The sequence below is a fragment of the Stegostoma tigrinum genome, chromosome 32, assembly GCF_030684315.1.
Source record: "Stegostoma tigrinum isolate sSteTig4 chromosome 32, sSteTig4.hap1, whole genome shotgun sequence".
Classification (NCBI taxonomy): domain Eukaryota; kingdom Metazoa; phylum Chordata; class Chondrichthyes; order Orectolobiformes; family Stegostomatidae; genus Stegostoma; species Stegostoma tigrinum.
In genome coordinates, this window is record NC_081385.1 from 6,985,177 (window position 1) to 7,007,871 (window position 22,695).

The window sequence follows — 22,695 nt, forward strand, 5'->3', positions numbered from 1 at the left end:
CAGCCTTTGGCCCGTATCCCTCTAAACCCTTCCTATTCATATACCCATCCAGATGCCTCTCAAATATTGTAATTGTACCAATTGTCCTCTGGCAATTCATTCTACACACGCACCACCCTCTGTGCGAAAAAGCTGCTCCTTCGGTCCCTTTTAAATCTTTCCCCTCTCGCCTTAAATCTATGCCTTCTAGTTTTGGATTCCCCCACCCTGAGGAAAAGACCTTCTATATTCAATCTATCCATGCCATTTGAACAGCTGCAACATGACCTCCCAACTCCCATACTCAATGCACTGACCAATAAAGACAAGTATACCAAACTTCTTCACTATCCTATATACCTGCAACACCATTTGAAGGAACAATGAACTTGCACTGCAAGGTCTCTTTGTTCAGTGATACTCCCCAGGACCTTGCCAGTAACTGTATAAATCCTGCCCTGATTTGCCTTTTCAAAATGCATCATCTCACATTTGTCTAAATTAAACTCTATCTGCCACTCTTTGTATTGAACTTATTGTATAATCCTTAACATTGAGGTGACATGATGTCTCATCAATTATAGGCATCAACTGATTGTAACATAGTAATATTGCACAACTTAATATACAGCATAATATCTGCTTGCATATTAATCTCTTTGCATTTCAACTGACTTCCATTCTTCATCCATTGTAATTATAACGATGTGTGCATCATATCTGAAAACAGAGGAAGTGACTTTGTATCTATTACACCTTATGGAAGGATTTTCAAAGTGAAGTTTGAAAGATTTTTGTATTTGCTTGGCCAGTTTTGGTACTACAGAAACCTCTGAGACACCCCAAGAAGCTTCACTATGTAATGTGGTACGTGTGATTACACTGAGTTTGGGATCTCCCCATGGGGTGGGTTTTACTACCATCATCCTCTTTAAATATAGGGATCCACAGGACCTGCTTGGTCCAGTGTGGTAGAGAAAAGAAACTTGTTAGTCTAATGAGAAGAGTCTATTGTATTGAACAGAAACTAACTACAGTTTATGTTGATATGATAGACATTGTTACACAGACAACTCCTTAGACATCTTAAGCTGTTCTGTCCACATGTCAATATGATATCATGATGGTGGGTGATGCTTTAATGCTTTTAAACCTTTGCACACGGATACAGCGCATAACAGATACGAAAATTAGTACTAAAATAAAACAAAGAACTGTGCATGTTGGAGATCTGGAACAGAAATTGCTGGAGAAATGCTGCAGATCTGGCAATTTGTGGAGAGAAAACAGTCAATGTTTTGACCCCTGAAGTTCTGAAGAAGGGTCGCAGGACTCAACATTAATTATATTTTTTCTTCACTAATGCTGCCATACCTGCAGGGTTTCTTCAGTACTTTCCATTTTTTTTTTACAGGAATTTAGTTTAGGAGCAAGGCTACATTGTCAGTGATTGCATTTCATTGTTTGATGGCCTGTCCATTTCTCTGTGTATTTCTGCTGCATGTTAACCTGAGCCATCTTCTCATCCAATATTGAATGTTGGGATATTGCTTCAAAGGCTGCATGTTATTTCCTAGACCCTTGTTAGCTCAGATTGGTTGGTGTTACTTTTTTCTATGAGTTTATGAGTTGAGTTTGAGCATCATGCTAGTGTTTGAGAGCAAATAACCTAAGCTGGCATTCCTGCACAATACTCAGCGAATGCTACATTTTCAGGGCTACCATTCTTCAGATGAGTCATTAACTTTCATTCCTAACTCAGTTTGAAAATAAAGGTGAAACTGGTGTATTTGGAATTGGGAGCAATGAGACAAGATTCAGAACTGTTTTTATCTGAACAAACCTTGTGATACTGCTTGTGTTATTCTGTGTGTCTTGTTAACCAGGATGTAAGTGAATTTACCCACAAACTCCTGGATTGGTTGGAGGATGCATTTCAGATGGCAGCAAATACAAAGTAAGTTCAACACACTGCACTCAAACAGCAACTCCATTTGAAGGGGCTTCATAGGAGCATGATTTCCTGGAGCGGATGTCAGTTCGCAATTTAATATCCAAGAAAGTGAATTATTATATTCATGATCCTACTTATAATTTCCCCAAGATATTGGAAAAAGTTGATACAAATTTCCACAGGGTCCATGATTTGTATTTCAAGTGATTTTGTTCAGCTACTCCAGGTAATTCCTTTAAAGTCAGGTTCCTCAATTCAGTTGCCACTGTCCAAGGGAACACCAATGTAAATGTAGCTTAGTTTGACAAACAACTATTAAAGCCAACCTTCCATTGTTTGACTGTTGGCCAGTTTTGTGGTCCTACAATTCCTTTCATTTCACAAGCTGCAATTTTTCTAACAAGTCCACTACATGGTGCTCCAGTTGTTTGTTCTGTCTTTTATCTCCATTAACTATTAAAGGAGGCCGAGAGTTAGAATTTAAATTAACCATTACCTTTGTTCTTCTGCAGAAATTCAAATAAAAAGTCACAAAATCCAATGGTGGAACTCTTTTATGGAACATTCTTGGCGGAAGGCATTCACGATGGTATGAAATTCCCTGTGATTTGTCAACATAGCTTTGTTAGCTCATCTGAAATAATTTTTCACCATTATTTCTGCCATTTCTTTATAAATTGCACAGAATTAGGAGAATGGGTTGTCAACCTGATCTGTGACTGCTCGGAGACTGTTAACGCACATTGTGGGCTGATTATACATTTGTACCTGTGTTGATTCCCTGTTCCTAATTGCCCTGATTGCCACCTTGAATTCAACTGAGTGACTTTCTGGAGCCTTTCTGATGGTAATTAAGAGCTACCACATTGCAGTGGGTCTGGAGTCACCTGTGGGCCAGATTGTGTAAGGATGACAGATTTCCTTTTCCAAAGGACATTAGTGAACCAGCTTTTTTTTTTGTGACAATTGGATAGTTTTATTATATCATCACTATTCACAGTAGCTTTTTATTCAATTATTGTATTATCAGTTTAAATTCCCCAACTTCAATGGTATTTGAACTTGGATCTCTGAATCCTTAATCTCATAAAATGCCCACTTTGCTATCACACTTTCAATGCTACAAGGTTCAAACCAATCAGACAAATGTTGTCAACAAGTACTCTGTTTTATTTATTTCGCTTTTAACGCTAGTTTCACGTGAATGAAGGGGACCCGAAATGTTAATTCTGCTTTGTCTCCACAGATGCTGCGGGTCCTACTAAGTTTTTGCAGCAATTACTTCTTTTTGATTTTCAGCATCTGCAGTTCTTTTGTCTTTTGTTTCGTGTTCCACTGTGGTCCTGATAAAATGTGAATTGATTTTTTTCTTGATGTTATATTGAGTCGTGCTATTGTGAAAAGATGCATCATATAAAACGTTTTGGTATTCTCTGCCACTTTTGCAGGCAAAATGTTCTCTAACATTGAAACGTTCGGACAGTATCCTCTGCAGGTTAATGGTTTTGACGACCTCCACCAGTGTTTGGAAGGGGCCATGGTGGTTGGGGAGATAGAGACACTGCACTCGGATCAGTCGTTCGCATCTGGTCAAGAGGTGAGTCATCTTCTGTCCTTGAGGAGGCAATGCAAAATGGCCAGCAGCTCACGTACATATTCATCTAAATTTTTTTTCTGGATTCATACCTGTACCTCCACTTTGACTTCACTGAGAGAAAAAGGTGCTAATTACCTGAGGTGACTTCTTATTTGAGGGAGTTTTTATCGAGTCCACACTAAACCTTCGAAGACCATCCCATAGTCTAATGTACCCTCTCCCTGTGACCCTGCATTTGCTACGGCTAATTGTAGCCTACTCTTCCCTGCACACTATGGGCAATTTAGCATGGCCAATCCACCTAACTTGCACATCTTTGAACTGTGGGAGGAAACCGGAGCACCTGGAGGAAACCCACACAGACACGGGGAGAATGTGCAAACTCCACACAGACAGTTGCCTGAGGCTGGAATCAATCCTGGGTCCCAGGCTCCAATGTTGCTGCCAGGCAGGCAGTTCTGCAACCACAAACAGCAGTGCAATACATACCAATTATTGGCCTAGAAATTCAGGCTCTTATCCCTGAAAGTGGGATTGGGGAAGAGGAGAAGCCAAAGGCCTGTTAAAATCAATCTCTGCTCATCCCTGTTTCTTCATTGCAGTTGAGTCAAAATCCTGCCTGACAGCATTGTGGGTATGCCTCCATTTAAAAGACTGCAAACGTGCAGTTAAAGCAACCTTCTCAAGGCCAACTAATAATAGAATTAGGCCCCACAGCTGAAATCCAAGATCTCACAACTTCGGCATGACAACTGAGGTGTTGCCATGTTCTGGGTCATGCCTTTGAGGAGCCAGGGAGTAAATATTTGATGGAAGTTTCTTTTATTTTTATTTACTCATTCACAGGATGAGACCGTCACTGTCTAGGCAGCATTTATTGCCCATCCCTAATTGCCCAGAGGGCAGTTAAGAGTCCACCACATTGCTGTGGGTCTGGAGTCACATGTAGGCCATACCAGGTAAGGTTGGCAGTTTCCTTCCCTAAAGGATGTTAGTGAACCAGCTGGGTTTTTTCTGATTGTCGACAATAGATCCATGGTTCATCATTAGACTCCTAAATCCAGACTTTTATTTTAGCCCATAGTGTCCAGGGATGAGTAGGCTCGGTAGGTTACCCCTGGCAAATGCAGGGTTACAGGGCTAGGGTATGGGAGTGGGTGGGAGAACTTTGGAGGTTTGGTTTGGACTCAATGGGCTGAATGGCCTGCTTCCACACTGTAGGGATTCTGAGATGTGATCAAGAGACTTATCAATTATAAGTTTTTTTTATAACTTCTGGATTAAGTTGTGTTTTGCTTTAAGAGGCGATGGAGAGTTACAGATTAGCTAGGACAGATTTAAAGAGAGAGTTAAGAGCAAGGAGGAGATATGAGCAGACATTGGCAGGTAGAATAAAGGAGAACCCTAAAGCTTTCTATAGCTATGTGAGGAATAAGAGGATGACTAGGGTAGGAATAGGGACAGTCCAAGACAGAAGTGGGAAGTTGTGTGTGGACCCTGTGGAAATTGAAGAGGTGCTAAATGATTATTTCTCATCTGTTTTCACTGAGGAACAGGAGAATATTGTAGAGGAGATGACTGAGTTAAGGGCTACTAGAATTGAAAGGATTAGGGTTAGTAAAGAGGTGTTATCAATTCTAGAAGGTGTGAAGGTAGATAAATCCCCTGGGCCAGATGGGATTTTTCTGAGGATTGTCTGGGAAGCTAGGGAGGAGGTGGCGGAGCCTTTGGCCTTGATCTTTGAATCGTCATTGTCTGCATTTTTAGTACCAGAGGACTGGAGGATTGCAAATGTTGTGCCCTTGTTCAAGAAGGGCAGTAGGGGTGATTCAGGTAATTATAGACCTGTGAGCCTTACGTCTGTTGTAGGAAAAGTTTTGGAAAGGATTATAAGAGATAGGATTTATAATCATCTAGCAAGCATCAATTTGATTGGAGATAGTCAGCATGGATTCATCAAGAGCAGGTCATGTCTCACAAACCTCATTGAGCTTTTTGAGAAGGTGACCAAGCATGTGGATGAGGGAAGGGCAGTTGACATGGTGTACATGGACTTCATTAAAGCCTTTGATAAGGTTCCACATGGTAGGCTATTGCAGAAAATACAGAGGCACGAGATTGAGGGAGATTTAGCAGTTTGGATTAGAAACTGGCTCTCTGTAAGAAGGCAACGAGTTGTGGTTGATGGAAAATATTCAGCCTGGAGTCAAGTCACTAGTGGTGTGCCTCAAGGACCTGTTTTGGGACCACTGCTGTTTGTCACTTTTATAAATGACTTGGACGCAGGCATTGGTGGATGGGTTAGTAAGTTTGCAGATGACACTAAAGTCGATGGAGTGGTGGACATTGTGGAAGAATGTTGCAGGTTGCAGGGAGACTTGTATAAACTGCCGAATTGGGCTGAAAGGTGGCAAATGGAGTTCAATATGAGGTGGTTCACTTTGGAGGAATAATAGGAAGGCATAATACCGGGCCAATGGAAAGATTCTTGGTAGTGTAGGTGTGCGGAGGGATCTTGGTGTCCATGTACATAGATCGCTGAAAGTTGCACCCAGGTTGATAGTGCTGTTAAGAAGGTTTACGGTCTTTTAGGTTTTATTGGTAGAGGGATTGAGTTCCGGAGCCGTGATGTCAAGATGCAATTGTTCAAAACGCTAGAGTGGCCTCATTTGGAATTTTGCGTGCAGTTCTGGTCGCCCCATTATAGGAAGGATGTGGAAGCATTGGAAAAGGTGCAGAGGAGATGTACCAGGATGTTGCCTGGTCTGGAGCGCAGGTCCTATGAAGAAAGGCTGAGGGACTTGGGTTTGTTCTGATTGGAGAGAAGGAGGCTAAGAGGGGATTTAATAGAGACATACAAGGTGATCAGAGGATTAGATAGGGTGGACAGTGAGAGTCTTTTTCTGAGGATGATGACTTCAGCCTGTACAAGGGAGCATAGCTACAAATTGAGGGGTGATAGATTTAAGACAGATGTCAGAGGCAGGTTCTTTACTCAGAGTGGTAAGGGCGTGGAATGCCCTGCCTGCCAATGTAGTTAACTGAGCCACATGAGGGGCATTTAAACAGTCCTTGGATAAGCATATGGATGATGATGGGATAGTGTAGGAGGAGGGGCTTAGATTAGTTCACACGTCGGTGCAACATCGAGGGCCGAAGGGCCTGTTCTGCGGTGTATTGTTCTATGTTCTACGTTCTAAGTACTTTCTGTCTCAGTTAGCAATAAGCTTCTCCATTTTTAATTTTAATTCTACCCATTTCTTTTCCAGAATTGGTTTACAAAACTACCTCCTGTTTTAACTTTTGAACTGTCTAGATTTGAGTTTAATCAGTCTTTGGGTAGACCTGAAAAAATTCACAAGAAACTGGAATTTCCTCACATCATTTACATGGACAGGTGAGGTGGAGTGGTGAGCAATGGGAAATATATTGTTGTAGAGAATTGGTGAAATTTTAAACCAATTCCTGATAACTTAAAAATTTATTGTGAGTACTTTGCGTAGGGTCAATTGATGAGATTGGTAGACTTAGATAGACAGGAATAATGCAGGTATACTATACAGATATAAAGAAACACAGATTTGAATCGATGTAGCATACTTCACAGCTTCAGAATGTGCCAGAACTAAATGAATGGTCACTAAAATAATTCTTTTAGACCTGTGGTCATGTTTGGAACGTAGGAAACTTTGGAAAAGATGAAAAGATAGATCTCTTTGCAATCTTTGGGGTTGGCCAGCACAGCTGATCTGGAATAAGCTGAACATTGGTAAGACTTAACCATGGCCTTGGTCACTGTAGTGAGCCTCACCTCCTGCAGTTCACTTTGTTTGGTCAATGTGCAATGCATTAATACAATTAAAGTCCCAATTCAGGATTTGAAGGCCATAGGAAGTACATTCACAAATGGCAAAATTGATTTTCAACTTCTACCCTTCGAGTAAAGTCTGTGGAAGGCGGCGAGAGTGGGAGAGGCCAACCATGTGGAGTCACGGCCTTCAAGCTACAGCCTCTGGCAATAGGCCACTGACCTATTCAAGGAAAATCTAGTTCTGGAAATCAATGCCAGTACGTGTTAATCTGCCTTGTGTGAAACTAGACACAGGAAGGAAAAGGAGGGAGATCCACATTTGCTTCTCAATTTTACATTTGTTTTTGGGCTTTAATTGGTTCTAAACTCAACCTTCTCACCTGCTTAAAAATGAGTAGATCCAGGATCGAATGCTGTTCCTTGTTGCTGTTAACTGTACCATTGGAGGCAGGGGTGAGCTATTGTTAACACTGAAGGTGGGTGTAGATTCAAAGTGAGGATGAGATTCTGAATCCAATGAACAGATTTTAAATCATGTTAACTATTCTCACATGAGGTCTGAGCCAGAAGGTCCTGATTTCGAGTCTCACATCAGAGCCTAGAGCATGCAATCCAGGCTGATGCTCTAGATCCAGACTGTAGTTCAGATGTTGCATTAAATTGAGATCTACCTGCACACTCTGATAGACATAGGATATTGTGGGACTGTTTACATGAGAACTGGGATATTTTCCCAATTATCTGGGTAATATTTTCCCTCAACCAGCATCAGCTAAAAGGTTTATTTGGTCATAGCTGTTGTGGTTTTGTGTTTACTCCCATAAATATAACTCAGCTCACAGCAGCACTGTTAAATGGGTATAGACTCTGTTTATTAGAAGATATTGTAAAGGCTTGCTCAGCAGGCTGACTTGTTAGAGAAGCACATCCAATAAATGTTGCAGGTAGACACAGCGACACTCATCTGTATCACATATCACAAGCGAGGCTGACAATGGTTACTGGTCATATTTTATTTTATTCATTCATTGGATATGGCCATTTGAGCATTTATTACCCACCTCTAATTGCCCAGAGGGCAGTTAAGACTCAACCACGTTCCTGTGGGCCTGGAGTTGCACGTAAGCAAGACCAGATAAAGATAACAGTTTATTTTCCTAAAGGACATTAATGGATGTATTTCCCATTATTTTTTCCATTTTTCCAGATGGATTTTTTCTGACAATTGACAATGATTTCATGGTCTTCATTAGACTCTTGATTTCTGTTGAAATCGGTGTCCATCATCGGCCATGGTGGCATTTATACATGTGTCCCCAGATCGTTGTCTGGGTCTCTGGATTAATAGTCTAGTGGTAATTCTGCTAGGCCATCGTCTCCACTATCTTTGTCCTGGTTACTTGCTCATTAGCATGTTCCTTCTTAAATTTATATCATAACAATTATCTCCTTGAGATAGTGGAATCTTGCTGTGTGCCTTGGCTACTCTGTTTCATTACATTACAAAAGTGGCTTTTAATAGTAATTAATTTTGGGGCATCCTTAAGTTGTGAAAAGTCAGCAATGCATGCATTTTACAAGTCAATAGAAGAAATGTCATGTACCGATAATGGCTACTCTTGAAGCTTGTGAAGACTAAGCCATTTGACTTTGAAAGTCTGGTGTTAGCTGTGTACTGAGAGCTTTCTGTTGTGTGATCACAGATACCTATACAAGAACAAGGAGCTCACACGGAGTAGGAGGGAGGAAGTGAAGAGGCTGAAGGAACAGTCAATGGTTCTACAGCAGCGATTGGAGAGGTACAGACTTCTCTTTGCTGTTCACTCAGACAGGCATTCAGTTGTGTTCACCACTCATACTCATCATTCCACCATTTTCAAGACTGGGTTGAGAAAATGTTCTGACTTACAGCAGTAATGGTTGGAATTGAAATGATTTAGTGTCATCAGAGCACGATTACATAAGATTCAGAGAGATACAACATCAGAAAAAGTTCACTGAGCTCCTCTTGCCTGTTGTGACTCTTTGGTCGAGCTAGCAAAATAATTTTGTTCTCTGGTCTGTATCATTTCATTTCCCTTCAAATATTTGCCTAATTCTATTTTTGAATGTTACTATTGAATCTGGTTCATTTGGCCTTTTGAGCTGTGATTCTGTATCATAATGAGCTGCTGCTGCTTAAAAAAGTTTGTTTCCTCATTTCACTTCCGATTCTTTCAATTCAGTTTGAATATATTTTCTCTGGTTACGTTCGCTTGTGAAATTATCTCCTATTTGTTTTTACAAAGCCCTACTTGATTTTGAGCACCACTATCAAACCTCCTCTTAGTTTTCTCCAAGGAGAAGAGTCCAATAGCCCTGGATTTTCAAGTGTGTCCATATGTCTGAAGTCTTTTCTTCCCTGGTTCCAATTTAATAAATCTCCACCAGTGTCTCTGATAAGCCATGCCCTCCCTTGTTCTGGTTGACGAGTCAATTAATTTGCATTAAGCTTCTATGTGCTGTACCTTTCACTTGGTTGTCTAGGAGTCCACTACTTTGCAACAGCATGACCATTGGTTTGATGGGAATGTGTTGTCTAGAGTGTTAATGTTAGCTTGGTGGAGGACATAGAAAAATATGAGAAAGCTATTTAGCATCTCGAGTATGTGCTTCCCTTCTGTTCGACTGTTAAATTACCACTTTGGCTATTTTTTTGTCTTCACTCCATATCGCTTAATACTGTTGATGAGCACTAATCTATCAGTATCTCCGGTGACTTCAACTTGTTCGTGTCTCTTACCTCCCCTCCTCCATCCCTCACAATAAGTTTCAAATTATTTTCCAAATTTGGACAAAAAAAAGCACAAATTGTTCGATAATGATAACTGTTGCAGAAATTTACCAAGGGTTCTTAGACAGCATCTTCCAAACTCATGACTAGTTCCAGCTGGAAGGAAAAGGGCAGCAGATACATAAGAACACCACTGCCTCCAAGCCACTCATCTTCCTGACTTGGACATATATTGCTGTTCCTTCAGTGCTGCTGTATCAAAATCCCAGAACTCCCACAGTTGGTCTACCTACATTAAATGGACTGTAGTAGTGCAAGAAGGCAGCTCAGCACCATCTTCTCAAGGGCAACTAACCCTAGAATCCCTGCAGTGTGGAAACAGGCTATTCAGCACATCAAGTCCACACCCAACCCTCTGAAGACCATCCCACCGAGATCCACTCTTCTACTCTGTCACTGTAATTGTGAATTTCCCATGGCTAATCTGCCCAACCTGCACATCTTTGGACTGTGGGAGGAACCTGGAGCACCCAGAGAAAATCCATGTAAATGTGAGGGGAATGTACAAACTCTGCACAAACAATTCTCTGAAGCTGGAATCAAGCCGGGGTCCCTGGCACTGTGAGACAGCAGTGCTAACCACTGAGCCACCGTGCCACCCCTTGTAATGATGGGCAGTTAATGCTGGCTCAGCCACTGATGTCCAGATCTCATGAATGAATTAAAAGAAAAACACAACCAGCCCATTTAGATTTGAAAGGAGAAAAAGACAGGCTCTTTGCTTAGGACTGTAGACTAGTTGTATTTGATCAGACAGTGGTGGGGGTGTAGAATAGAGGTGTCCACACTGGTCAAGGTTAAAGCATTTCAGGCAGAAGTTATAGCAATAAATAGATGCTTTCAGTTGATGCTCTTCTGGTACTAATTTATGACAGTGTTGCGTGTGGGTGTCCTTTCCTCTGTAGTGAAAAGAAACTAAAAACCTAAAGAAAGCTCACGTTTCCCACACCAATTGCTGGAAGCTGTTGCTTTTAACTAATTGGTCAGGCACTTTATAAGATGTGAACCAGTTGGTCCATGCCTTGTGCAGCATAAAACTTCTACCAGCCCGGTAGTTTTATAAACTACTCATCCACCTGTTCAGTGATTGCTTTATAAGCTTCCCAATCCAGTTTAATTTTTTTTTGTTAATGAAATACCCTTGACCCCAGCCCAGTGATTTTACAATCCCCTCTTCCTGCCAAGTGATCTCACAATGACAGACTGAGAATGACCAATACAATGGCAGCAACCTTGCTTTTCATCTCGTCCTCTCCCCTTGCTCTCATTCTCCTCACCTTCGACCTTGCAGTAACCCAGCACTGGACTGTCTGTATGTACTCCACCCCAGGCAATCTAAGGCCAGGCAACAGGGCCTGGTCTCCTGTTGCCTTGGAGCCTCCTCACCACTGGACCAAGACCTTGCACTTCTAAGTCCGTGTGGTAGCCAGTGGGCAACTATTCCCCGACATTAAGAGAACTCTCTCACAGGCACCTTCCACACCCTCAAGATGAGTTTTGGGACCTGGAATGTCAGGACCCTTAAGATAGTTCCGTCTGTGACAGACTGGCACGCTGTTCCACCATGGTTGCTTGGGAAATCGGGCACCATGATTGCCTGCAACCACCATCTGGCCCAAGTGGAACAGAGCCTGTGGTAGCTGCATCAGCCCGTACCACTGCCTATGGACTCACCCTGAGAGTGGAAGAGAGTGATCCTTGCCTGCAAGGAACTGCTGATCGTGATGATGCAACCTGGAGAAGAGAGATGAGGAGCAACAAGCGAAAAGCATCATGAATTATTTGGATTGGAACCGATGAACTGCCTTCGCTGTTTTCCCTTTCATTCATAACACCAACTTTGTTTTCTTTTCCCGCTAGCTCTCTGAATCGCTGTCTAGCTGGAGTTTATAAGGGGTTGTATTAAGTCAGAGATTCTTTTGATGACAGTACATAATTGTTTACCTATAGTTAACTATTTATTTGGAATAAATTGTAATTCTTGCTAAGTATAAAAACCTGGTCTGTGATTTCTACCAACTGGGACTAAAAAGGGACGTAATTAGATGAATACCACGTACTTTAATAAAATCCTTATCTTTTGTGACAACTCCAGGAACAGGCAGGGCCAGATTCCTAGCATGCTATCCCAGCGAGTGTAACAATAGTCTTGCAAATCTTTCTTTTCTATCATATGTCTAATTATCATATTACTCTCAATTCTCCACCTCTCTCGGATATCTCCATTTCAATACCTCTCTGAATGTCACTATTTCCAACATGCTTTAAAATGGTGTATTCATGATTGGTTACAACTCATTGCATTTTTAAAAATGAACCTTCCCTGATTGTTTTGCTTGTGCAAACAATATTTCCTTAGTTGATTAGTCACAACCTTTTGAACATCTCTATTAGTAATGCTCTCAAATTATTTTTCTAAAGACACCAATTCTAGCTTCTCAGTCCTTTGCACACAAATAAAGCCCTCATCTGTATCAATCTTCATTTTTTACTCTCTAATGCTTCGACATCCTGAAGTTAACGGTTTTGAAAAGTTGAAAGATCCAGTGTGAATTCGATACTTATCATTTTTAAAGAAAATTAAGTTTGCTCCATCTTCCTTGCCAATGTCTTGGTAATAAATTGATAATGATACCAGAATTGAGAAGTTAAAATTATGAAAGGTTTTGATAAGATGGACATTGGAAAAATCATTGCACTTGAATCAATACAAAACTAGGTGTCATAAACTTTTAACTCAGTCAGTAATAAATCCATTCAAGATGCATTTCTTTTAGGGAGAGAGTGATTAGAATGTGCAAATTGCTCCCACATGGAGTAGTTGAGTAGTGTAAATACAGTTAATTGGAAGCTACCTTGTAGCATAGTAGATAGCACTTCTGTCTTTGAACCAGAATGATCAGATCAGCCATGATCTCATTGAATGGTGAAGCAAATGTGATGGGCTGAATGGCCTTCTGCTTCTACACCTTGTGGTCTTATGATTGTAATGTGGCTCATCTAGCAACCTGCAAAATCCTTCCAGTAAGTCTGATGGCAGATGCCAAAAGTGGGAAAGATTACTAGTCAGCTGTGTTTGGTGGAGAACAGCACTCCTCAAGCTATTAATCAAGATAATTAATCCAGAAACTCAACTTGAGGACCCAGGTTCAAATCCTGCCACGGCAGATGGAGAATTTGAATTTGATAAAGAATCTGGAATTAAGAATGATAAGAACATAAGAGCTTGGAGCAGGAGTAGGCTATCTGGCCCCTTGAACCTGCCACGCCATTTAATAAGATCATGGCTGATCTTTCTGATGCTCAGCTCCACTTACCACCCCCCCACCCCCTCACCATAACCCTTAATTCCTTTACTGTTGAAAAATTTATCTAGCCTTGCCTTAAAAACATTCAGTGAGGTAGCTTCAACCGCTTCACTGGGCAGGGAATTCCATAGATTCACAACCTTTTGGGTGAAGAAGTTCCTCCTGACCTCAGTCCTACATCTGCTTCCCTTTATTTTGAGGCGATGCCCTCCAGTCCTAGTTTCATCTGCTAGCAGAAACAACCTCCCTGCCTCCACCTTATCTATTCCCTTCATAATCTTTATATGTTTCTATAAGATCTCCCTTCATTCTTCTGAACTCCAATGAGTATAATCCCAATCTACTTAGTCTCTCCTCATAATCTAACCCTCTCAACTCTGGAATCAACTGAGTGAATGTCCTCTGCACCTCCTCCAGTGCTAATATACCTCTTCTCAAGTAAGGAGACCAAAACTGCACACAGTACTCCAGGTGTGGCCTCACCAGAACCCTGTACAGCTGCAGCATAGCCTCCCCGTTTTTAAACTCCATCCCTCTAGCAATGGCAGACAAAATTCCATTTGCCTTTTTAATTACTTGCTGCACCTGTAATCCTACTTTTAGCAATTCGTGCACAAGGACACCCAAGTCTCTCTGCATAGCAGTGTGCTGCAATTTTTCACCATTTAAAACATAGTCCATTTTGCTTTATTCTTGTCTAAGTGCATGACTTCACACTTGTCAACATTGTACTCCAGCTGCCAGGCCTTTGCCCACTCACTTAGGCTATCTGTATCCCTCTGCAGACTTTGTGTCTTCTGCACACTTTGCTCGGCCACTCATCTTAGTGTCATCTGCAAATTTTGACATACCACACTTAGTACCCAACTCCAAATCATCTATGTAAATTGTAAACAATTGAGGTCCCAACACTGATCCCTGAGGCACACCACTAGCCACTCACTGCCAACCAGAAAAACACCATTTACCCCTACTTTTTGCTTTCTGCTAGTCAACCAATCCTCTATCCATGCCAATGTATTACCTGTAATACCATGCAACTTTATCTTATGTAGCAGCCTTTGGTGTGGCACCTTGTCAAATGCCTTCTGGAAATCCAGATGCACCACATCCACAGATTCCCCATCGTCCACCATGTAAGTAATGTCCTCAAAGAATTCCACCAAATTAGTTAAACATGACCTACCCTTCATGAACCCATGCTGGGTGTTCCCAATAGGACAATTTATATCCAGATGTCATGCTATTTCTTCCTTAGTGATAGATTCAAGCAATTTCCCCACTACCGAAGTTAAGCTAACTGGCCTGTAGCTATCTGCTTTTTGTCTACTTCCTTTTTTAAACATTGGAAAACAGCCAATGTGACACCAATCTGCGGGAACCACCCCAGAGACAATGGAAGTTTGCTAAATAATTACTAGTGCATTTCCCCCATCACCTCTTTTAGTACCCTGGGATGCATTTCATCAAGGCCAGGAGACTTGTTTACCTATAGCCCCATTAGCTTGCCTAGCACTGCCTCCTTAGTCATAATGGTAGTTTCTAGGTCCTCACCTGCTAAAACCTTCTTGACTTGAGTTTTTGGAATGTTATTTGTGTCTTCCACAGTGAAGACCAACACAAAATAACTGTTTAATGTCTCAGCTGTTTCCTCATTCCCAGTTATTAAATTGGCCTTCTCGTCCCCTAAAGGACCAATGTTTACCTTCACCACTCTTTTACGATTTACACATTTATGGAAACTTTTGCTGCCTGTTTTTATATTCTGAGCTAGTTTACTCTGATAATCTATCTTACTTTTCTTTATAACTTTTTTTGTGGTTTTCTGTTGGCCTTTAAAGATTTCCCAGTCTACTCGTTTCTCTCTACTCTTTGCTTTTTTGTTTGTTTTTTTTTCAGTCTGATACTTTCCTTTATTTCCTGAGACACCCATGGCTGGCTCTCTCTTTTTCTACAGTTCTTCCTTATCTCTGGAATATACTTCTGCTGAGCACTGTGAAAAATCGTTTTGAAAGTCCTCCACTGTTCCTCAATTGACACACCATAAAGTTTTTGCTCCCATTCTACCTTAGCTAACTCCTCTCTCATTCCTTCATAGTCTCCTTTATTTAAGCACAGGACACAGATACTGGATTTAACCTTCTCATGCTCCATCTGTATTTTAAATTCAACCATACTGTGATCGCTCCTTCTGAGAGGATCCCTAATTGTGAGATAATTAATTATTCCTGTCTTATTACACAGGACTAGATCTAGGATAGCTTGCTCCCTTGTAGGTTCCATTACGTATTGTTCAAGGAAATGATCGTGGATGAGTCTATGAACCCCTCCTCAAGGCTGCCACGACCGACCTGGTTTGACCAATCGATACATAGATTAAAATCCCCCATGATAATTGCTGTACCATTTTTACATGCATTAGCTATTTCTATGTTTATTGCCTGCCCCACCAAAATGTCATCATTTGGTGACCTACTGACCACACCTATCAGTGACTTATTCTCCCTGCTATTCCTAATTTCCACCCAAATGGATTCACCGTTTTGTTCAGTAGAACCTATATCATCTCTCACTACGGCCCTGATGTCATTCCTTAACAATCAGAGCAACACCACCTCCCTTACCTTCCTGTCTGTCCTTCCGAACAGTTTGATATCCCTCGATATTTACCTCCCAGTCATGACCATCTTGTAACCAGGTCTCTGTAATGGCCACTAAATCATACCTGTTTGCCATGATTTGCAATGCCAACTCATCCACCTTGTTTCAAATGCTCCGGGCATTCAGATAAAGTGCCCTCATGCCAGTTTTTACAACTACCTTTTTTGAGTCCTATTACTTCAATTACTAACAGCTGTTGAGTTCTCCCTCCCTTTTAAGTTTTTTCCTATTTTTCAATGGAGTTGAAGCTTCCTCGTCACCTGCTAATCTGCTGCTTTGCCTTACATTAATTGTTATTGTCCCTCTGTGCTCACTTCTCTCCCCACCCCCACCAACTTACTAGTTTAATGTCCTATTAAACACCCTATTTACCCTTTTCGCCAGAACACTGGACCTGGCCCTGTTCAGGCGGAGTCCATCCCAGCGATATAGATCCCTCCTGTCCCAGAACTGATGCCAGTGCCCCATGAAAAGGAAACCCTTCCCCACACCACTCTTTTAGCCATGTGTTTACTTCCCTGATCCTCACCTCCCTATTCCAATTTCCATGTGGCTCAGGTAGCAATCCAGAGATTATGACCCTTGAAGACCTGTTTTTTAATTTTGTTCCTAGCTTTTCATAATCCTGAAACAGGTCTTTTTTCCTAGTCCTGCCGATGTTGCTGGTACCTACATGGACCACAGCAACTGGATCCTCCCCCTCCCTCTCTAGTATCCCCTCAAGCAGGTCAGAGATGTCTCGCACCCTGGCTCTGGGCAGGCAACACACCATGCGGGATTCTGTATCCTGCTCGCAGAGGGTACTGTCCATCCCCCCCGATGATGGACTCCTCTACAACTACAAACTGTCTTTTTGCTCCCCTCTTTTGAATGGCTTCTGGACCAATGTGCCATGGTCAGTTGACTCCTCCTTCCTGAAGCCCTGTTCCTCATCCACGCAGGGAGCAAGTGCCTCATACCTGTGGGACAATGTCAAGGGCTGTGGCTCTTGTGTTCCTGTCTGCAGGGTCCCTCTACCTGCCTCACTCGCAGTCACACACTGCTGTCCTTGCTCATCAGTTTTGAGCCGGAGCTCCTCAAGCAGCCAACACTTGCTGCAGATGTGGTCACTGCCGTTCTCATTGGGATCAGCCAGCTCCCACATCGTACAGCTACAACACATCACCTGGCCTACCACCTTTATTTAGTTAATTATTTATTTAAAATTAATTAGTTTTGTTTTTAGTTTTGCAGTGTTCGCTGCGCCAGTAAGTTTACTCCATTGTAAACTCAAACAGACTCCGGCTTTGCCTTCTGACCTGCTCCTAGAGGATTTGACATCTCGCTGATCACCCCAGAAGATAACAGAGAGATGAGGGAAAAAAAGCAAATATCTTGCCTAGTCACCACACTTTGTCGTTATTATTAGGTTAGAGGAGGTGGAAGGGTGGGAGACACTATGTGTGTAATATCTCGGGTATTAGTTAACTCCCAAATTTATTGGGTGGAAGCTTACCTTCCCAGGCTGCTCTCATGCTTCCTCCCAGACTCCTGTCACTGAAACAACTGAAAGGCCGCAGTCACACGAGGTGATGATGATGATCATGAAACAATTATTGGTTGTCAGGAAATCCCATCTGGTTCACTATTACCCTTTAGGCAAAGAAACATCTGGCCTCACCCGGTTTGACTTACATGCGCGTCCAGAGCCACAGCTTAGTGGTCGACTCTCGATCGTCCTCTGGTCAATTAGGGATGGGCAATAAATGCTGGCCTAGCCAGCGGTGCCCTCATTCTGTAAGTGCATTAAAAAGAGGAAGCAACATAGCCTCTGGTGACAAGGCCCATTTCGACAAAATATCTAACTTTGGAATCAGATGTTAACAGAACTTTGCTTGCCCCTGTGCCACTAGATATGAGAAGAAAGGGGAAAAAAGTAGATGTGGGAGAAAGGGATAGAGTCATCGAGCTATACAGCACGGAATCAGACCCTTTGGCCCAGCTAGCCCATGCTGACCATAATCCCAAACCGAACTAGTCCCATTTGCCTCCTGGCCCATATCCCTCCAAACCATTCATATTCATGTACTTATCTAAGTGTCTTTTAAACATTATAATTGTACCAGCATCCACTGCTTTCTCAGGAAGTTCATTCCACATGCAAATCACCGTCCATGTGAAACATTTGCCCCTCATGTCTTTTTTGATTCTCTCTCCTCTCACCTTAAAAATATGCCCCCAAGTCTTGAAATTCCCCGATCCTAGGGAAAAGATTTTAGTCTTTTACCTTATCTATGCCCCCATGATTTTATAAATCTCTGTAATGTCACGTCTCAATCTTCTGTGCTCCACTGAAAATTATCCCAGCCTATCTAGCCTGTCCTTATAACTCAAACCCTCTAGTCCCGACAACATCTTTGTTAGATGAAGTCAGGTGATGTGGAATATATTCCGTTTGGAGTACAAATGGCCACATTGAATGAATTGGATTGAATGATCTGTAACTTTTATGTAAAGGAATTGATATTTTTCTTACTTGCCTTTTTTTATTTTTAGGTACATGCATTATGGATCTGGCCCTGAACGTTATCCCTTGACTGATATGTTGCAATATGTCTGGGAGTTTACCAAGACCAAGCCATCATCTGTGTCCCCAACACTGGATGTTGTAAACACACCGCCAACAAGATCTCAACCCAATGCTAATGTAGCATCGGCGATGCAAATCAGGTAATCTGGTCGGGACGAGGGCGTCCACAGATTTTAACATCAAGGAAACTCCCTTCAGGCTGCACAAACGTGTCTAAAGAAAACTGAACATCAAGAGTGCGATTTGGTGTACCCGGTCTGCAATCTTAAAATCTAAGTTTACTGTGTAATTTTAACACGTTATTAGATCGGGCGCAGAGGGGGAGGAAAGCACATTGGTGAAGAAGCTGAAAACTAACTTTGTAACACTCATACTTGGGCTGCAGGCATTGCTGCCAGACCTGGTGTTTATTGCTTTGCCAGGTGTTGTTGAGAATGGAGGGTTTGAGTTCTAGGGAGAGGCTGCATAGGCTGAGACTTTATTTACATGGGAGCATAGGAGTTTGAGGGGTGACCTTAGAGGTTTATAAAATCATGAGGGGTATGAATGAGGTGAATGGCCGGTGTTGTTTTCTCTAGGGTGGAGGATTTCAGGACCAGGGGGTGCATTTTTTTTAAAGTGAGAAGAGAAAGATTTAAAAAAGACATGAGGGACATTTTTTTTGACAGTGGGTGGTGTGTGAAATGCGTGCAGGTACAGTTATGATATTTAAAGTACATTTGAGTAAGTATATGAATAAGATGGGTTTGGAGGGGTATGGTAGGTGGAACTGGTTTAGTTAGGGATTATGGTTGACATGGACTGGTTGGACTGAAGGTTTTGTTTCCATGCCGTGTGACTTTATGAATCTATGAGAAATTACCGCTGAGATAGTGATGGTGATGGTGAACTTCCTTCTTAATTCATTGCACTCCACATGGTAAAGGCCCAGTGCTATTATGTTTGGATCCAATAATGACAAAAAAAGGCTGACATTTGTACAAGTCATGATGATGTGGGACGTGATGGAGAACTGGCAATTGTTGGTAATTTCCAAGCACCTTTCGCCTTTATCTTTCTTGGTGGTGGAGGTCATGAGTTTGGAATGTCAAAGAGGCTTTGTTGACTTGCTGCAGTGCTTCTTGTAGTGCGTACTCACTGCAGTAATGGTGCACTGGTGATGGTAGGAGTGGCTATTTGTAGTGCTGAATGTGTTGCCAGTTTGACTTTCCCCTGGACAGTGTCAAGCTTCTTGAGTATTGCAGCTGTCAGCCCAGTTGACTGGATGGTTGGTTTGCAAAGCAGAGTGATGCCAACACTAACGTTGGTTGAGGATACCATGAAGGACTCTCCTACTCAATCTCATCTCTCAGTTGAGTCATGGTGATCCTCTGCTTTAACCACTGCCATTTGTCTGTCTCTAAAGAGAGAGCAGTTCTGTGGTCTGGTAGGGCAATGATGACACTCCTGTTTTTTTTTCTTCTGGGCCCATCAACAATTGAATTATGTAATGTTGAGCCAGTTCCATCTACCTGTTTCTGACTGTGGTTTATTGCCTCTCAAGTCCCACAGATTTGCCGATTGCCGAGATGCCTGAGACTGCAAGCTCCCCAAGCACACCCCAGACGCAGCGTGCGACTGTGCACAAGCCCTTCACCCAGAGCAGGCCCCACATGGAAATGCCAGCTCACCCAGCACCACGACATATCACAGCCGAGGAGCTCATGTTCTTCGAGAACTGCCTTCAGCGTTGGAGGGCAGAGGTTGAACAGGACATTGCAGGTAAGCAGACCTAGAGCCAAAAGGCAATCTAGTCATGTAGAAGTCTCGGAAGTTGCATCCAGGGTTAAAAGAAAGTCATATTTGATTCACAACATTAACTCTGTTTTCCTTTCCACAGGTGCTGATGGATCTGTTGAGTATCTCTAGCACTTCCTGTTTATTTTATAGCAGTAATTTCTTTGTGACTGCACATGCAGGGAATGGTGAATTAGCAAGGCAAAATATATCTAAGGGGAATTCTGTAGGTGCTGGAAATCTGAAATTAAGAGAATGGGATAGAGATTCTGAATAGATCAGAAAACATCTATGGGGAGGATTAATATTTTAATCCAAACCAGATATCTGTAGTTTCAAAGTTGCAATTCAATCTCACTTAATCACCCTTGTCATTTATTTGTACTTTTCTTCAAAATTGAAGAGCTAAAGGACAGCATCTCACAGATCTCGCAGTCAATTGATCAGATGTACATGGACAGCTCAATGTGTCAGGTAATGACCGAATTTGCATTTTCCTCCTCGGGTAGCTCTCGGAGCTGTGGGTGAAAACATTAGGGACTGACTAAAGCTTGGGTTGGACTCCTGTTTTGATTTGGTGTGGGCAGCAGTAGTGTGATGTGAAAATGACTCGCCCAAGCTTGACGGTTCCTTGATCAAATCCCTTCATTGTCCTGAAATTATCTAACCTCTGCTGGAGCAATGGTAACTGCAATTGCTGTTAGGGTCAGCTGCAAACAACCATAAACATTGCTGTGTGTAGGAGCTAATGCAGGTCAGCAAAGTCCTGGCTAGCCTTTATGTTTGGATAACTAAAATACATGGGATATCAACAGGTCTAGGCACCACACCTCGGGAAAGAGATATTGGCCTTGGAAGGACTGCGGTGTAGATTTTTCTAATTTATTATTTTATGAGATGTGTGTATCAGTGGCAAGCATTTGTTTCCCATCCCTAATTGCCCTTGAACTGAGCAGCATGATACGACAATTCAGGGGCAGTTAAGCATTGGCCATATTTCTTTCTGTACGTCTGGAGTCACAGGCCAGACTGGGTCAGAACAGCAAGTTTCTTTCCCTAAAGGAGATCTGTGATAGTTTCACAATCTGAATTGTTGAGACTAGATTTCATATTTCAGATTTAATAGTTGTTCAAATTCCACCAACTGACCTGGTGGGATTTGAACCTGTGTCCCCAGCTCATTAGCCTGAGCCTCTGGGTTCCTACTCCAGTGACATTGCCTTCATTCCACTGTCTCCTGCAAATGAAGAATTGAGGAACTAATAGAAAGAGGAGGTTCCATGAGTACTCCAATCCTAAATGATGGAAAATCCCAGCATGAGTTCCATGGATGAGATTTGAAACATTTGCCCAGTCATTTTAGCCGGACGTACCAATGACTGTGATACTTTTTGGATTCCTTCTCACGGTACCAACATGAATGATGCCAGTCTTCATTCAGGTCAGTGCTTCCATGTGATATTGAGGCATGTCTGAGTACATCATACACAGCAAAAGCTGCAACATCCCAACAGTAACACTGGTGACCTGCACTCCTAAACTGGGAAAAGATTTTGGGGTCAATTTTAAGCCGTGGCACTAGCTTTCAAGATGGTTAAGCGAACATGATATGCTGGTGAGTCTGATTTCTGTGGTGTTAGTTATTTCTCTGAGGCTAGGTTTTTAGGTTGTTTGCATTTAGAGTGAAGTGACACATCCCCTTGTCCATCAACTAGGTTCCTTATCGACTTCATGCGGTGCTTGTACATGAAGGTCAGGCTTCAGCTGGCCATTACTGGGCCTACATCTTTGATCACAGCCAGAACATGTGGCTCAAGTACAATGATATCTCTGTCGCAGAATCATCATGGGAGGAACTGCAGCGAGATTCGTATGGAGGGTCACGCAATGCTAGTGCATATTGCCTGATGTACATCAACGATAATATACCACAGCTAATTGCAGGTAAAAAATGAGTCTTTCCCCTGTCTGTTTGCTAATCTGGTTTATTCAGGTGACTGGTCATTTTCAAAACTTTCCATTCATTTAGCTGCCCAGACTCTATCTTGACTCGAGTCTGTTCCACTACACAATGAGATTGTGACCAATCTAAGAATCCTTCCCTCCGTTTCCTCCATTATTCACATAACCCTTGATTACCTTACCAATTGAAAAATCTGTCTACATCAGCCTGACAAATGTACTTAATGACACACCTTGAAAGCGCT

General features: G+C 42.1%; 1 protein-coding gene across 9 annotated transcripts in view; it reads left to right on the forward strand.

Annotated features, from left to right (window-relative positions):
* The window catches only part of usp28 (ubiquitin specific peptidase 28), an 88,454-nt gene that overhangs the window by 43,081 nt on the left and 22,678 nt on the right, over positions 1-22,695 (forward strand). For all 9 annotated transcript variants that reach the window (XR_007250523.2, XM_048561994.2, XM_059639079.1 and 6 more), the window contains 9 exons: positions 1,866-1,936; positions 2,446-2,522; positions 3,382-3,530; positions 6,800-6,927; positions 9,045-9,140; positions 18,679-18,852; positions 20,256-20,473; positions 20,892-20,962; positions 22,204-22,432. Coding sequence is in view for 8 of the 9 variants with exons in the window: in XM_048561994.2 (XP_048417951.1) it covers positions 1,866-1,936; positions 2,446-2,522; positions 3,382-3,530; positions 6,800-6,927; positions 9,045-9,140; positions 18,679-18,852; positions 20,256-20,473; positions 20,892-20,962; positions 22,204-22,432 (1,213 nt within the window). In the remaining variant the exon portion in view is untranslated. The remainder of the gene's footprint in view (positions 1-1,865; positions 1,937-2,445; positions 2,523-3,381; positions 3,531-6,799; positions 6,928-9,044; positions 9,141-18,678; positions 18,853-20,255; positions 20,474-20,891; positions 20,963-22,203; positions 22,433-22,695) is intronic.